Source organism: Aythya ferina (genome assembly GCF_964211825.1).
Source record: "Aythya ferina genome assembly, chromosome: 1".
NCBI lineage: Eukaryota > Metazoa > Chordata > Aves > Anseriformes > Anatidae > Aythya > Aythya ferina.
Window position 1 is genome coordinate 648353 of NC_140296.1, and position 16773 is coordinate 665125.

The 16773-nt window shown below is 50.3% G+C and overlaps 1 protein-coding gene and 1 long non-coding RNA gene across 8 annotated transcripts in view; one reads left to right on the top strand and one right to left on the bottom strand.

Moving 5' to 3' along the window:
* STIM1 (stromal interaction molecule 1) overlaps positions 1–16773 on the bottom strand; it is an 81590-nt gene that overhangs the window by 9087 nt on the left and 55730 nt on the right. For 4 of the 7 annotated variants that reach the window (XR_014684932.1, XM_084493735.1, XM_084493734.1 and 1 more), the window contains exons 6-10: positions 15350–15527; positions 10722–10899; positions 6510–6677; positions 5194–5294; positions 4505–4740 (exon numbers count right to left, since the gene is read on the bottom strand). Coding sequence is in view for 5 of the 7 variants with exons in the window: in XM_084493735.1 (XP_084349861.1) it covers positions 4505–4740; positions 5194–5294; positions 6510–6677; positions 10722–10899; positions 15350–15527 (861 nt within the window). In the remaining 2 variants the exon portion in view is untranslated. Of the gene's footprint in view, positions 1–2688; positions 2770–4504; positions 4741–5193; positions 5295–6509; positions 6678–10721; positions 10900–15349; positions 15528–16773 lie in introns of all 7 variants that reach the window. The other 3 variants (XR_014684931.1, XM_084493733.1, XM_084493736.1) reach the window with 1 other exon arrangement.
* LOC311421656 lies at positions 10913–16103 on the top strand. Its single transcript, XR_014684946.1, has 2 exons — positions 10913–13802; positions 14362–16103. It is a non-coding gene; the product is annotated as an uncharacterized lncRNA (long non-coding RNA).

The following is a 16773-nucleotide window of genomic DNA, read 5'->3' on the forward strand; positions in this document are numbered from 1 at the left end:
CTACCCAGCTCTACAGCAGAGCTGCCACCCAGCCTCCTTCGTTGTAAGCGTGAAGTCGGCAGGCCTTGCAGGGCATGATTCATCTCGTCCTAACACAGGCATCCACACCGCTCACAGGCACTGGGCCCTGGCTGTACCGCTTCTCCACAGCCTAAAAAAGGAGCCTGTGCTGGTGTGGTCAGATGCAGGCACCTGAAGTCGGCGAGGCCAAGCCCAGCGCAGGAGCTCTGCGCCGCTCTAACTCCTGCAGTGCCACCCAGACAGCCCCCAGTGCCACCAAAAGCACAGCTGCGAGGTGCTTTGTATTTAGGGGCAGGAAAGCCTCTGGGAAGATGCAGGAAACCTCTTCGACTTGCACCCTGCCTGCAGGGCAGAACAGCTGGGACGTGTGGCAGATACACAGAACTATTTATGAGCTGGGCAGACGCAAGCTTTCATCACAGCAGACACCTGAAATTATAGGTCTGGCTCAAAAGCGGTGCCCCTTGTTCCCAAGCTGTTTCACAAGTTGGCTCACTGATCAAAGAGACGCTCAATTTGAAAAATATTGCTCTCTAAATGCAAATCCACCGTGGTTCAAAGGAACAAATTGGACTGTCTCCTTCGGAGAGCACTGTCACCGGTTAATTAATAGCTTTTACGATCACAGCGATCTTTTTGGCCACGTAGCTGTACCTAGCAGTAACACGGGGCAGAGAGCTCAGCCCGTTACCCCTGCCCTGACCCCATACACGGAGCTGGGCCTTCGGAGAGGCAGAGGGAGCCTTCATGGCACGGAGCCCTCTGAGCAGCCGTTTAGATAGGACAGAGCATTACCCACTGTTAGCTGAGGATTCAGTGGCCTCGTCACCATCTAACCCACTCGCTGCCACTTCCATACAAGATGTTCCACCTCTTGTGGGAGATAAGGTGTTCAGGGCTGGACAGGTGGCGTAAGAAGTAAATGTGAAGATGGTTAAAAAGGCGAACAGACAGGTAAGCTAAGAAATGAAGTAGAACGAGAGCTCTTTTGGGAATCGAAGAACCAGCAAATTGCTGCTAGAAAAACTACAGCTAGGAAATACGGAGCTGCTGCTGCTCAGCTGCACCCACGGAGACCGCTGGGCTGAAGGGTCACCGCTGGGATGGGCTTCAAGTGGAAGAAGGGACAAGCAGCAACAGAACGATGGAGTCACAAAGGTTGGGAAGGCTCTCCATGACCATCTGCTCCAGCCAGCAATAACTCAGGCACCTTCGTTATTTTCCCCTTCCCAAGGTTGATCACAGTTTCTCGTAGGGCCTCGCTGCTCGGTTTGCCAGCTCTTGCTTTTACCACACGGCCACCTGCAGATCCTTTGTGGGAGCTCCCTACCCACAACCTTCACTTTCCATTTCAGATTTTTTTTCTCCGAACAACTCCTGAGCTGAAATTAAACGAAAATGAGTCACAGGGACTCCGAGTGGAAAAAAAACTGACAACCTCACCCCGGTGGGAACCACCAAAAAACTGATCAGAGGAGGTGAAAGGGAGAGCGTTAACGGGGCAGAACTGGAGGATGTTCAAGCTCTCCTGCCATGACTCTGCAGCAGCAACGCTGCCAACTACAGCATCACGGCCAGGAATAGCACAGCAGATCCCAACCTGCCTGCTGCTGCTGAGTGTTCACACAAAACAGAAAAGGAGCTCGGTTTGGGGGGCTAACAGGGAAGCAAGCTCTACAGAATAATGAACCGGGGGAGGAGGGGTTGGTTTCCACTCTGGGTTTCTGCCTTTCTCTCCTGGGATTTATTTTGTCCCTTTTTTTTTTTTTTCTCCTGGCATTACACTCCTTGTTTACCACGTTACAGCTTTGCACTCTCCTTTTGCGTGGTTTACCTTGCAGTGAGCTCAGGACCAAGACCTTGCCTCCCCCGCTGCACGGCCTCGCACAGCCACAGCACACCCTCGTTTCACAGCAATACGATTTTATTCCGGACTGCACATTTTACAAAGGTCACCCAAACAACCTGCTCTTAATCCTGCCACCACACAACTCCCAACCAGTACCGATGCACAGCCTCTCCTGCCACAGCACACACTCTTTTCCTCCACCACACTGATGCCTGCCCGTCGGTGATACTCCTGTTGTGGGAGGTCACCCACCCAAAAATGTGGAGGTGCCACCACCGGGGCTGAGCACGCCACTGCCACGGCCCCCAGGGATCTGGGCACCGGGGGACAGATCAGCACAGTGGGTGCCACCAGTCACGTTATTTAAAAGCACGTTTGGGGAAAGATTTAGGAAAGGCACGGCAGTCACCAGCGTGCCCTGTGTCACAGGATGGGCACGGGGAGGGCAGGGTCCCCTGGGCTGGTGGGCTGAGAACGGGAGCGGTGCCACCCCCGCCAGCCTGAATCCTTCATCGCTGCCTCGGGGGTAAGAACAAGCAGGAACAACCCTCCCCATTTCGTAACCGGATTCTTTTTTTTTTTTTTAAAAAAAAAACAAATCCCCAAAGCGTGCGAGGAGTAGAGCTAACTGTGATTCTTCTTCGTCCCACCAGACTCTTTCCAGGGGTTAGTAAAGATGCTGATGGCTCAGTGAAGAAAGGTACATTCATTAGTTTCCCGTGCTGGAAAGTCGGAAAATTTGTGTATGTATTTTTAGTCTAGAAAAAGGGCAGAGGGTAGAACAAAAAATGTATATATATAATCAAAAAGAACCAAACCGGGGTATTTCCAGAGGGACTGATCCTCCGAGGACAGAGACGAGCGATCACTGAACCTGCGCCCAAAAAGCCAGGCTGCATCTGGGAAAGGCCAGTCGGGGGTGGGAGGGAGAGAGAAAAGTGATTTACAGGGACATCATCACTGGCAGCCAGCAACATCCCCAGCTCGCCCGGGGAGGAAGCACTCCGTGTCTCTCCTGATGCTGGTTTTGGACACTGACAAAGCCCTTGGGGAAGGCAGCAGGGACCTGCTGGGTTCCAGCCCTGCAGACCAGCACCGTGGCCCCGCTCCGCTTACTGGGCTGACTGGGACAGCAAGCACTCACCACGCACACACCTTGCTCCAGGTGTCTGCAGCAAGGCACAGAGGAGCAGGGGATTAAAATCTGAGCCCAGGGCTCACGCCTTATCTAGCTCCCGTCCCTGGGAGCGTGCTTCAGTTGTTGCTCAGGGATTTCTTTGGAACACCCCTACCTCACCAACACCCCGCTCGCACCTTTCCACGTGCTGAGCAGCCCAGCGTGGTCTCTAACTGCAGCTGGTGACTGAAGACAAAGGCTGGTGGGGCACCATTGCTTTAAGCTCATGCACACACAAGCCCAAACTCCGTGCCCCGTGCCTGCTGAGCCCCAGGGACGTGTCAGCACCGCGTCCCTCCTGCCTGCTGCGTCCTGCAGGTACCCGGGCTCTGGGTTCTCTGTCTCACCCCCTGCTGCCCTCCGACCAGCCCCGAGACCTGTCTGTCCTTCCCCCGCCCGCCCAGTTAAACAGGCCTGGCTCTGATGAAGCCCTAGCCAGAAAGTCACCTGAATCAGGCGTAACTAAAAAGGCTGCTACACTAACGCAGTCAGCACTGCTCTCCTCCCAGCTGCAGCTCAGAAAGCTTTGCTCCTGCCAAGAGCTGCTGCCTGCGTCACTGCGCCCGCTGGTGCAGAGCAGTGGTCAGAGCGTCTGGAGCCGCTTCCCATTCTCTTATGCAACAGCTAGAGATAGAAAACTGTACTTGGAAAATGCATTTCTGAGAGAAGCTAGGCCACGTGTGAATCTGGGTCAGTTGAACATGGGAACCAGAGTCAGGGCTGATTCACAAACCTTTTCCAGAGAGGGAGACAGCCTCCACGTAACGCAAGAGCTCAGCAATTGAGAGTGCCAGGCACACGGTGACTCAGGTTCAGCCCCTTCAGATACTGAGCTCCTCAGAGCAGGCTCTCCCTCTCCCAATCCCCATTCCTTTCTGCAGGAGCTGATGCACTTTGTATGTGAACAGGCACTGACAAAGAGGGAAGGAATGTTCACCCTGGCGACTACACCCCTACACAGGAGATGGGCACTGGGGTTTCAGCCTTTGCTCCCATATATATTTAACAATTTATTAAAGACGGGCAGGAACACCACGGCAGGCTGCTCCTTCCTGCTCAGAATGGCAAGAGGTGCAAAGCTCGCATAAGGAGGAGGTGCTCCCAGTCCTTTTCTATCCTGAACAAGTGCTTTAACCGAGGGAAAATGCACTTCAGTTGCCTCTCACTTCTGTGAGTAGCCCATAGCTTTGTTTCTAGCAAATTCTTCTGTTCAGTGAGTTGAACAGAACAGCACAGATATGATTAAATGATGAAAAGTAACATTGACGAATTACTAGCTCTGCTGGAATCAACAGGCTGCAAGCAACGAGTGGTGATCTGGCACTTATGGACATTCCCAACCCTCTGCAGCTAATATTTTCTCTTTGATCCTTAAAAAAACTACTTGGATACCTCAGTTCCTCCTAATGCATTTGAACTACTTGTAGCAGCTCCACCTCTCCACACGATCTACGTACATTGTATGGACATGGGAGACACGATCTCTTCGTCCAGGTCATCCACGTCATCAGTCATGATGAAGTGCGAGGGGTTCGGGCGCGGGGTGCCCATCCAGCTCTGATCGATGTTCAGGGCTGAGGCCAGCGTGTGGATGCCGGGGTTGTTGACGATCTGGAAGCCGCAGAGCAGCTCTATCTGCTGCCAGCGATGCAGGCGCTCCCGCAGCGCCGCTGTCACCTCACTCAGGGCTTGTCTGGAAGCAAGGGTCAAAGAGGGAAAATGTAGAAATCGAAGGGAAAGCACAAAACATTGCCTGAAAGAGGCAGCCTGGCGGTTCAGCTTTGTGTCCTAACGCTTGAGACATTTTTCGTTCCACATTTGAGAACAGAGCAGTAACCTTTAGAGCAGTAACAACTGGGATTGCCAGGGATAATCACCTGAATGCTGCAGCCTCCCAGCTCCTTAGGAAAGCCATTTTGGTGGGATTTTCATTGCTCTGCACAACTATGATTTCAATTTTACACACATAAAACATAATTGATGAAAAGAAGCGAGCCCAACCCCATCTAAATAAGGTCAGCAGACCCAAAAGGCACGCCAAATGAGACCAAGAGCACCTGCACAGCCCACAGTACGCTCGTGTTTAAATACAAGAGAGGGTAAAGAGGAAGACAGAAATAAAAGAAGACGTGAAGTAGATACTCACTTTGCAGTTAAGATTTTATGATCGACATCGTCTAGAGATGAGCTGTGAGCAACATGAAACGTTCCAAACAGGGTGTTTCGCTTCTTTTTAATTTTTTCAGCCTGGAACATTAACAGAAAAAAGGTCAGAGGAAGAAGATGACCTTATGTTTCCTCCAGGACGAGAACATCCTGGATGGGCTGAGACAGAAATAGTCCTGCAGCTGTTAGCACACGTGTAAATAGTGTGAATTTTCTTAACACTGAGGGATGTTCAGTAAATGCTTCCTAACGCAGTGGATGAGGGAGCAAGTAAGCAGGCTGCAGGTTTCATGCTCCTCCCTGGCCTTTCTGATTTCAGAGGGCATCAAACCAGCTACTCCATGTCTCTTGCTTGGTCTTTCTCACGAGAGAACTATGAAAGAAATAATATTAATGCCCTAGGGTGGTTGTGTTTTGTTGTTGTGTTTTTTTAACCTTCCCTTCGTCACTGTGCATATTCACAACTGAAGTCTCCCCACACAGATCTTTGGCTCACAGCATCCAGTGGCATTAACTGGAGACTCACAGAAGACAAACCAAGGGCACGGATGCGACATCTGACACAAGAGAAGCAAACCCCCTGAAATGTTAAGATGTTCGTAATGAAAACACGTTTAAGGCAGACAACTTTTCACGAGCTGTCTGTTCTGACTGCAGTGAACGTCCACAGAGATGAGCGCGTGTTCCAACAGCTTCCCTGCTGCTCCCCGCTTTTTAGTTGGCACAGACATTTCTTCACTGGGAACAAGAGATGATGATTCATCACTACAGTTTGCATGCACGTTATAAATTTTGTTTCCCATGCCTCTAAAACATTATTTGTAAAGGTGCAAAACTGTCTGCTTACTGACTGCACCACGCACAGCCCACAGCTAACACTGCACCCTCACGGGACTTCAGCCTGCTGAGTGCTGCGGGGCTGAGGGGCATGGCCCCAGTCCGTGCCTGCAGCCCTGAGAGGCAATTGCTACTCACTGCTTTTAGTCACCTGCTGCACTTTAAAAAGGCAAAACTAAGGCACTAGATGTGATGAAGTCAAGAGCCACAGCCGTGTAACTGCATCGTGTCTTTCACCTGAACAATTTATGGGACTACAGGACCTCACACTGATTTGTTTAGCACTGCTGTGCACTAAGGCTTCTGGCATGTCGTGACACAGCAGATGAATGCAGAAGTGGCTCGATGAAAGGAAATGGGAGGAAGATGCAGAAGAACACACTTTTACACAAGTTTCATTTCCCATTTCTTCCGGCACCGCGCGGGGAAGACCTCGGACAAAGACACTGAAATCCTCACCCCTTCCTTGGCCACCAGGAGCTGCTTCTCCGCATTCTGTTTCTTGATGTTGTAGTACTGGACCTCCACCTCGTGGGTCAGCTGGAGCCACTTCTGCAGGGCCTCGGGCGCAGCCCAGCTGCAGTGAGACTCCAGCTCCTTCTCGGCGTTCTTCAGCGCCATCCGCACCTGGGGAGAGGCAGACGGGCAGCGCTGGAGGGCCGGGGGCAGCCGCAGCGCGCCGCTGGGGACCCACCGGGCAACTGCTGGGGGCGAGCACAGGGCTTTTGGTGCACCAGAAAAAAGAAAAAAAACAAAAGAAAAGACCCCACGCAACTTAATCTTACTCGTGACAGGAGCTGAAGTCAATAGGAGCGGTGGCATCCCGGTACTGTGAGCAGGTGGCACGGGGGAGTGCGAGGTGGGCAGCCACCCAGCGCTCCGCTTGGATGACCAGAGCAGCCCACAGTGCTTTCCTTTCATCTCAAAGGTGATTTTTTTTTTTTTTTTTTAAGGTTTCTCTCAAAAACCTCCAGCAGCTGCAGTGCTGCTTTGCCTCCCCGCAGCAGCGCTGAGCACGTCCTGCTCTGCCCATCTGTTCGGGCAGCTCCTCTGACTCACAGTGGCACGGACGGTAAATCCTCCAGAGCTGACAGCACGACACGCAAGTTAGTTAAAAGGGAACGAGACTTTAGGTAAGGATATTCAGAGTGCTTATTTCCAGCCTCTAGAAATCTCTGCTGCCTGCCTTCAGATCTGCTAAACCCACAAATTCTCCTCCTCCCGAAGCAAAACTGCTGACAACACCGCGCAGGCAACTGCCTCCTTTCACTGCAGCTACTTAGCCAAACAGAGGGAGCTTGTCAAAAGACAACTTTCGCACTGGAGCAAGATGACAAAAATATTTAGACACAAAACATGTGCTACTTGGTCAGAAAAAGAAATGCCACGCCTGGAATCAGCAGCTCCTGCAGCTTTCCTGGGGACTCTCCTTCCCTCGCAGCTCGTCTCCTGCACACACTTATCTTGCTGGGGATCAGGGCGATTACAAAATTAGAAGGAAGTGGGTGATCAGCAGGTTGAAGACACCAAAAGTGATATACAAGCACTTAGTGCATGAAGAATTAACGCGTCTCTTTTATTACACGTGGTGTGGAGGGACTTCACTACCGCTAAGCCCTGCTCACTTGTTCCACATCGGGACGGCGCCTGCAGCTCAGCCCTGCTGCGCCCCTCGACCACGGCACCTGGAAGCCCAGGAGGGGTGCACGTGGCTGGAGCTGTACCACGGCCTTGCTGCTGACAAAGCTCCAACCCCGAGCACACTCAGGTGCTCTCACTGCCACGGCAAGCGGCACCCCGCCAACAAAAAGCACTTGCTGGCAGCGTGTGGCCTGGGGTCCAGCCACAAGACAGCGTGCCATGCGTGGGGCAAGGGCTGGGGAGCTCTGCAGATGGCCCAGGGAGCTCTGCAGATAACCCGTTTCCTCTTTCTGGTCTCTGGGGCCTTGACCTAACGAGCACACGGTCAGCAGGACCTTCAATGCCTGTTCCCCGTGGCTCTGTTCACACCTGCCTTTAGCTAGCAAGGTGCCAGTGCCTTTTCATTTTCAAACTAAAGATGTGCATTTTTTATTTTTTGCTCAAACTCGAATCTTTTCCATGAACATGTTGTTTAGCACAGTTACTTTTCTCCAAATCCAGCACAAGCACAACTTCTGGCAAGCCAAAAGCACCACATCACACTTAAATGCTTTCATCTCATACTTTATGCTGGAGTACGTTTGCAGAATTCATCTAGAAGTAGCCAGGGGGCACCACAGAGGAGGTGAGCTGCTTATAACATCAGTTTTGGGTAAGATTTAGTCTTGTTGAACATAACATGGCCTGAGTCATTCCAAAGTTTCAAATCCAGCATCACAGACCCCAGGACAGCCTGGTTTTTCCCCTTGGATGTCAGCTGCACCACGTGCTTCCCCCAGTCCATGCAGATCCCTGATCATGATCAGTAAGTGCATGGGGGACAAGAAATCTGCCCCTACAGATCTGGGGCAGAGGTGTGCTCAAAACACTTCCAATGTTCTTAGGAATTATGGAAGAGGGAAGCAGTGCAGAGCAACAGCCAAGGAAAAGTGGTTGGAATGAGCCCTGGTACAGCAGAGCTCACAACACAAAGGCTGACATGGCTGCAGAGGGGAATCCATGCAGACTGTGCGTATTCTCCTGGGGAGATTTCTAAGATCTCAGTATGACCACTAAGAGCAGCTTAGAAAGCAACAAATGCCTTCTGAATCTGAGGTCAGGGGCCATGGTTTGGGTGGAGTATGACCTAGTGAGGAGAGAGGATCGGTGTCAACAACCTGGTACACACACGAGAGCCCAGTCCCTGAAATCTCCTGGTTTTTGATCTCGTATGCTGGGCTCCAGCAGGAATACTGGTTTAGTGGTAAGAATCAAGTGGTGCAAACGAGGGTCCTGTTCTAATATTCACTGGGACCCAAGATCTTAAAACCAGATGAGTTTATGGTCAGTGGGAGTGACTGGTTAAGTGTATTTGTGGTCTCGAGTTCATTGGGGTGGTGATTGTGTTACAGCCACACAGTGGGGTCAGGTGGATAAAACCGATACTCACCCTTGCAATGCATCCCTCACGAAGGCCTCTAAGAAACAACAGAGTGGTTAAGTCATCTCTGGCTTTTCAGATATCTTAACAAATGTAAAGTGGAGGGGGAAAGTGGAATGGATGGCGCTCTGCCTTCTCCAAAGGTCATAGCAGCTTGGGTACGAGGGCTACGGGGCACGAGAGAAGGGCTGCATGGCCTCACTGAATGGCCCAGAAGGGCTGAATTGCTGGCTACACGAGTACAGGTGCCCAAATGCATGCTCTGACATGGAGCTCGATGAATTTGTGGGGAGGCTGCATGACAAGTTAGGAGGAATGAGACCAAGAGAGCAAAGCTTCTCACAGGAGTCTGTGGGTGTCTGAACGGCTCTTACTCCAATAAGAGAGGAAGAGGGAAGGGAACTGGCTGACTGCTGGCTATTTGCACACTTCAGCTACATTGCCCCACAGTTCCCTGGCTACCTGTTGACCCAGGACAGATGCTCTTCCCTTGCCAGTGGGAAACTCTGGATTCCTGTTTCATTTTCTTCCCCTCTCTCCATGGTGGCAGAACACAGCCAGGCTGGAAGGGCACGCTGATGGCCTTGGAACAGCCAAGGCACTTGCTTGGCCCAGGCCATTCTGTCAAATTACAGTTTAAACTGATCTGTGAATTAAGGTCAGATAAGAATTTTCTCTCGGGTGAAATAGGAAGGAGAAATTGGATTTGTGTTTTGGACTTTCGTTGTAGGTTTGGGCAACAGATTTTGAGGTAAAATCCCCAGATGTTGTTTCCTTGCTCTCTGTTGCTGCAGGCAGGTGCCATCAGCAATGTCCCTGATCTCCATCACTTCCCTGTGGCTTATAGGAATCAAGGCTTTTAGATGTAGGATTGGGAATCCTTTTTCTGACCTATGACAAGTTATTTTCACAGCATCACACGTGTTCCATCTGTGTGTATTTCTGGACCAAACACATTTCATTGTTTCCAGCAGCAGAATTACACACAATATTCTCTTTAGGCCTGTGTTTCAATCTGCAGCTTGGGAATACATTTTCCTATCAGCCTAGATTTAAAACTAATGTTTCTGAGAATTGCATATGACCTCTAACCTATACAGATTCTAATCTAGTGTTAAATTTCCTTGGAATAAAATTTCCTTTGTACATCTCTGTGACACAAGAAAACACCGTAAGAACTCATTCTGCATTCTTCCCAAAACCCCAAATAAATACAAAAGAGAAAAAGAAAGAGTTTCTGGTTTGGAGTCAGGGCTAACAGTCACCAGAGGGGTGCAGCTAGAGGCCAAGTTCAATGCCTCTCCTTTTGGAAGGTGTGCTGGGATGACGTGACAGCAGCACGTCCCTCGAGACAGCACCTCTGCTGTCCCTGCCACCCAACAGCAAGCAGCGCTGTAACTCCTTATGGGGGATGTGTATGTGAAGTGGTGGAAGAAATGTGTGGGTCTTTTCCTCCACAAAGGGGAGTGGAAAAGCAAGAAGTGTCGGAAGCAGAACATCACTGGATTCCTCAGAAGGAAGAAGCAGAGTGAGGAGCTGCCTACTGCTCTCGTTGGCGTGTCTAAGTGTCCCCGTGCCCCCTTGCTAAGTGCCCCACCATGACCCCTTACCTGCTCCAGCTCCTGCTCAGCGTATTTCTGCCTGCTCAGCTCATTCTCTGTGCCCTCCCGCAGCTCTCGGAGCCGGTGTGCCTCCTGCTTGGCGATGCTGATCTCATCCTGCAGCTTCTTCTCCAGGTGCACCTTTTCCACCTCCACAGAGCGATGTTCCTCTTGTGCCTTCTGCAGTCTGCAAAGAGAGAGCCCGAGAGCCCAGTGCTGTGCACACCGGGCTGTCCTGCACCACTGTGCGCCTGCTGGCCAGCCGCAGCCCCGAGCAGCCCCGATCCTGTTCGCTCTACGCTGATGTGAACAGAGATCGTATCTGAAAACTCAAGGAGAAAATTCACCGTGCCTGAGAAGAAATTAAGTTGTCAACTCTGGATTCTCACTTTTACTTCATTTTTTAAATGCTCACTAATTTCATTTGAAGTTTCAGTGTTTTTACAAAAAATTCTGCCTTTAATTAAAAATAATAAAAAAAAAAAAGCAGGAGGGGAAGATAGGCCTGAGCGGGTATGAATGCTCCATATTCCACTTGCAAAAGTGTTCAAATTTAGACAAGTCTTAATCTTGCCTGGAAGTGATTATTTTTCCTCCTGACAGGATGAAATCGTCAGGGATTATGTACGGCAACAGAAAGTGATAACAGATTACCTGCACCCCTTCAGTCTCAGCCCGCTGCGGGCCGTGACACTGCAGTCACTGCGACTTGTTTCAAGGTTTCTGTTGTCTTCACTTTACAGGAGCTGCACTATCCTAGCCCAATTTCATATCCCTATCCTAGCACAATTTCTAGCATCAGGAATGAAGCTGTCCTGACAAGAGGCAGTGACGTCCCTTGTCACTGCCACCCAAACAACCTCCACGTGCTAGCAGCAGGGAAGCGTTTGAGTCGCCATCCCTGGAGGTCTCCAAAAGACACGTGGCTGTGGCACTTAGGGACATGGTGTGGTGGCAGACCTGGCAGTGCCAGGTTAACGGTTGGACTTGATGGTCTTACAGGTCTTTTCCAACCTGAATGATTCAAGGATTCTGTGATCTGCTCCCCACTCAAGCCAGTCCTTTCCACACACACCTCCTGCCCTGATTCTACTGAACACTCCATAAAATGAAAAGAAAAACTCCCTGAAAGCCACAAACGAAATCATCTTAGCCAGCAGTAAGCATTCCATAACGCCAAGATCTTCTCCCACTCCAGATCCTCAACGTCCAAACTGGAGAGCAAGGCAAGGGGGCGATGCGCCGAGCGGCAGAGCAGAGAGGACAGCGAGGTTCGGTGTCTGGGGACAGCGAGGCCGAGTAAGCAGGGCTCTGGGGAGCGGGGTCCTGGGGCACCACGAGTGGTGCAAGGAGGGACAAATACAGCCCAGGGGAGGTGCAGAGTGGTGGCTCAGGCTCTCGGCAGTGACCGACTGCTGCCTGCAGCTCGTGGTCCCAGGCGTGCTCCTGCCGCTCAGGCTCCTCCTTGGCATACAGGCAGCAACTCAGAACAAATCTGGATGGGCTGGACTCTCAGCAGCCACGATGTTGGCTCTCTTCTTGGAAAGGGTTTATCTTCAATTTACAGCTCTGTTGAGAAACTCAAATGTTTTTCTTCACAATTTGAAGAGGTTTTGCCAAGACATTCCAAGTTTTCAGATAAACCCACGCTCTCTGCCCTGTGCATCACTGCTAAAGCTCTTCCACACCAGGGCTGTGAGAATCCCAAACCACCAAAACATCTCTGTTTAAAGGAGAAATTTCCCTATGCTATTACGCGGAATTCTTCCCTGGGAATTTTATCCTTAATATAATTTTCCAAGGCACACTAATACTCTGTTATCCCTTACTTCTGTTTATTTCCCAGCAGCAGAGTGTCTATTTTCTTATGCTGGTTATGGACAAAACCACACTTTGTGTGTTCCATCTGGATGTCTGTGCAGAGCATCTGATTCAGCCACCCCGGTTCCTGCGCACCGAGCTCCAGGACACAGCAAGGTGCCAGCAGAGCTGCACCTGTGACAGGGGCACGGAACCGAGGCGCACCGGGGGCTTCACAGTTTGGGAGCACGGTCCTCAGGAGGATGTGCTAAGACCCGAACGTTTCTGTTTTGATGGGTCACTCAGCTGGAGGATGTTCTCAAAAGAGAGAACATGAACAGAAAAAATGGCCCTTCATATATACGTTCCCTTCTCTAGTCCTTGAGAACATACCAGGGTTGTCAATCAGGTAGCAGTGCCAGCAGTCAGTACAGGGCTGAAGAAGGCATCGTTCACCCTCCAGAGGTTCCAGCTGGATTTCCATGAGCTAGAAGAGGTTAGTTCAAGCAGAACTTCCTAACTTCTACCCAGGTCCATGGGAAGGCTCCTCCTGGTAGTTTTTGCCACTTTTACAGCAGCTGAGCTCCACAGCTGAACCTTACCAGGAAGCAAGGCTGGAGAAGTGAAGGCATATCCACCTCTGCAGGAGAATTCATTGTGCCAAGAGGATGCCAAGGGCCTGGAATCCACCTCCCACTCCCTGAGCTCCAGCTCAGTGCCTCTGCAGAGCACAGCCCCTCGCACACACCCTGCAGGACCACCACAGGGTGTGCTGGGGTAAGAGTCGAGCTATGCTGAGCACACGTGGTGCTGTGCTTCCCTGCCTGGCTTTGCAGCATTGGTTAAGCTTCCTGGGCCCATCTCCTTCTTTAACAGATGCCCTCCAAGCAGGGCCCAAGGCTCCCACATAGCGTGGTCACACCGACGGGCACCATCGCCTTGGGCAGCTGCTGCAGGAGCTGGACACCAAGGAGGAATTCCTGTGTCCTGGCTGCAGAAAAAAAATAAATCTTTTTCTCTGGGATATTTGCAGCCTGTAATGTAAAATTATGCAAAGCTTTGTGAAATGAGCCGTGGATTAGAACCAGCTCCTCAGCAGATGGAGAGGAAATGCAGCTTCTTCTCTCTTCAAGTCGAAGAGAAAGGAGGTCACGTATCTGCACCACTGACACGTAGCAGTCTGTCGAGTTTCCTCTCTCCATATAGACACCAACTGATGCAATCTTGGCAGTGACAGGCTTTCAAGCATCCCTCACACACGGACATTTCCTAGGAGGCCGTCAGAAGCAGGTAGGTAAGAAAGTGTGCTGTGGTCCCATGTGTGTGCATCGCACTGTTTCCAAAGCCTCAGCTGTTTGTAAAAATCTCCACTGGGGATCTGCATCTTTAGGATCCTGGCATTTGTCCCGGTCACCTGCAGCGCCGCCCCCACGTAACTGGGGCTGGCTCCGCTCTTAGAGACGTCACTGGGAACGTAGCTGTCAGCTTGCACAGCAGCCAAATTAAGGTTTATCCTTCAACGTTAGGTTTAAAATTAGTAAAAAGGAGAGCTGAAGTTTACCGTGCTCTGCTCCTTGCTAAATCAACCCGTAACAAAATCTTACTGCCAGAAAACCCCTCTGGTTTGTCAGCAGCAGCCTCGCATGCTCTTCCTTCCCTACAAAACCCCTGTACTCAGGGAGCCTGCTTTGTCAGCCCATTCTCTGCTGAGCAGCTTTACTGGAACCACTGTCATAACTTCTGTGACTACAGATCACATTCCTCAGGCTATGGTATTTTGCCTAAGTGCCTACAGTTCACCCACTCACACTTAATACCCCCCCACACGTGTTTTTTTTCATTCTTCCAGGGTTAGGTATTACTGAGCAGGCAGGGAAGCACTGACTGCTACACACAGCCCAAAGAAGAATCCAAGAGAGGATGTGCAATTCCCCTCCTGACTGCTTCTACCCTATCAGTATGCTTCCTGATGGCCAAAACCCGGAGTGAAACAAGCTGGATGACAAGTTCTACGTGAACTGGATGACTTTACTTGCCTTTCGGAGGCTCTTTTTCCCTTTTAGGTGCAGGTTTACACTGTAATTTTCAGTGCAGAGGGGAAGTCCTGATGTATTTTCAACAGGAGTCGGACTGTGAGTAGAAACCACCAGACATGTCACTGCTGCTATACACTGAACTGTGGTGAGTGTGTAGGAGGTACCTGTTCAGAATTAGAGACTGCAGCAGAACTACGAGTGGCAAAGCACTGTCAGGCCCTGAAGGAGTGCTCAAGTCGCTTGTCCTCAGTTTGATGTTTTACACCTTAAAGCACCGAACCTCCAAGGGGAAGGAGAGCTCCCATGTGCCAGCAACAACAAAGCCGTACGGAGTCAAGATCTCCTCGACACTCAGAAATGATTTTTTAGAGCCAGCAATCAGGGCAGAACAGGAACTAACACACAGGCAGACAACGTGAAAACAAGACAGAAAGGAAATGAAACTGCTCGTTAGCAACCTCCGGGTGAGCACACACAGCGTGCTCGGCTCCATGTCACCATGCTCTCGGCTGCACCTCCCAGCAGCGTGCCAGGAGTCACTTTGCTCAAGTGGCTTCATCGCACAGATTCAGGACCCCGGTGACGCCAGGAAGTTCTTACCACTCAAGGCTTCACATGGTACACCATAAGAGCCCTAGCTTAACTCAGTTAACACTTAACTAACCTCAAAAAAGCAGGTCAAGTGAGCATGAACACATCTTCACATGCAAAAATCGTCTTGTTTGAAATCTAAACAAGGAATAACTTTGCAGGAAAGGTCACCAGCTGAATGCTCCAGCTGGGCACACGCAGAGAGCTTACCTTTCTTGAAGGTCATGGAGAGACTGCTCAGCTCTGTGAAGCCCCTCGAGGTCTTTCATCATCTTCTTCATGTGCTCCTTCGAGTAGCGGTTCTGGATATAGGCAAACCAGCAGCCACCCACTCCGATGACAATAGACACCACCAGCATGAAGTCTTTCAGGTGGTTGTGACGAGTTACTGAAAGAGAAGCAGAGACACCGCTGAATTCAAAGACAGCAGAAATGATTAACTCTGACATTTTTTGCTTGCACGGTAGCTGGGTGTGAGAACTGAAGGTGGTGTCGGGAGGAACTGTGACCCAGGTGCCACAACAAAGGGAAAATCTGAGCTCCATCAATACTTACAAAAACAAGAACCGTGTCAATATTTATTCAATTTGAATGGGGAAGCAAAAAAAAAAGTCTGAAAGATGAAATTCAAAATTTTGTAACATGTCTGGCATTCCATAATACGTGATAGCTCCTGCGAACCATCAGAACAGCTGTTTTTAGGGCAATACCATACTGATACCATAGAGCACAGAGGCATAAGAAGTAAGAAAGCAACTCTTGAAAAACTCTGACTGTGATCCCAGAGAAGAGGGAGATCCAGTTTCAAACTGTCAGTTTCCAGCAGAATTACAACTCGGTGTTGAACCCCTCCTTTTCCAACACTTAGCAGAAAAGTTACTTTAAAGTGTGGATGCCCGAGAGAACAGAAGTAAGCAAGTAACTGTTTTCTTAGGTGCTGAAAAAAAAACAAACACCAAAACCATGTTTGAAGTAGTTTTTTGTTTTTTTTTTTTTTTTACTGTTTAGCAAATCTCAAACAAGGATGTACCAAGGAAGCTAAAGATGAGGATGATCAGCTCAGTGAAGCCAGCCGTGATTCCCTGTCCAGCCGCTACCCCAGTTAGAGCAACCCTAATTTCTTAAACCTAATTTCTTCCTGTTACTGGTACAGCAGTTTTTATCCTAGCTTTGATATCCAGACTGATATGCCTCAGGGCAGCCACACATGGGCTCAGCCGCTCCATACAACACTCCAAGCACCAGCAGCCCAACTCGGCTTCTCAGCACAGGTTCCTCTAAAACTCCCTGAAGACCCAGAGGTTTTGACATCAGCGTTCCTGCAGATGTAGAGCAGGAAGGTGAGCGTGAGTGAGGGTTTATGTGAGAGCAAACCATGCCAGCCCCGACACTCTGCTCGCCAAATCCCTCAGCTTTGTTTTCAGGTAAGAAGAGACGTTGAGTACTTTCTCACAACCTGAGCAGGACCAAGATGACTGCGGTCTCTCACTGCAAGTTTCCCCCAAAACCTTTCCATCTCAGTTGGTGTTTTAGAGACTTGTGAGACTTGTTGGTCTCGCTAAATTTGAGGTGGATCTCTACCAAAAAGATGTTGACATAGTTTGAAGTAACATGAACATGTTACTGCCTTCCCG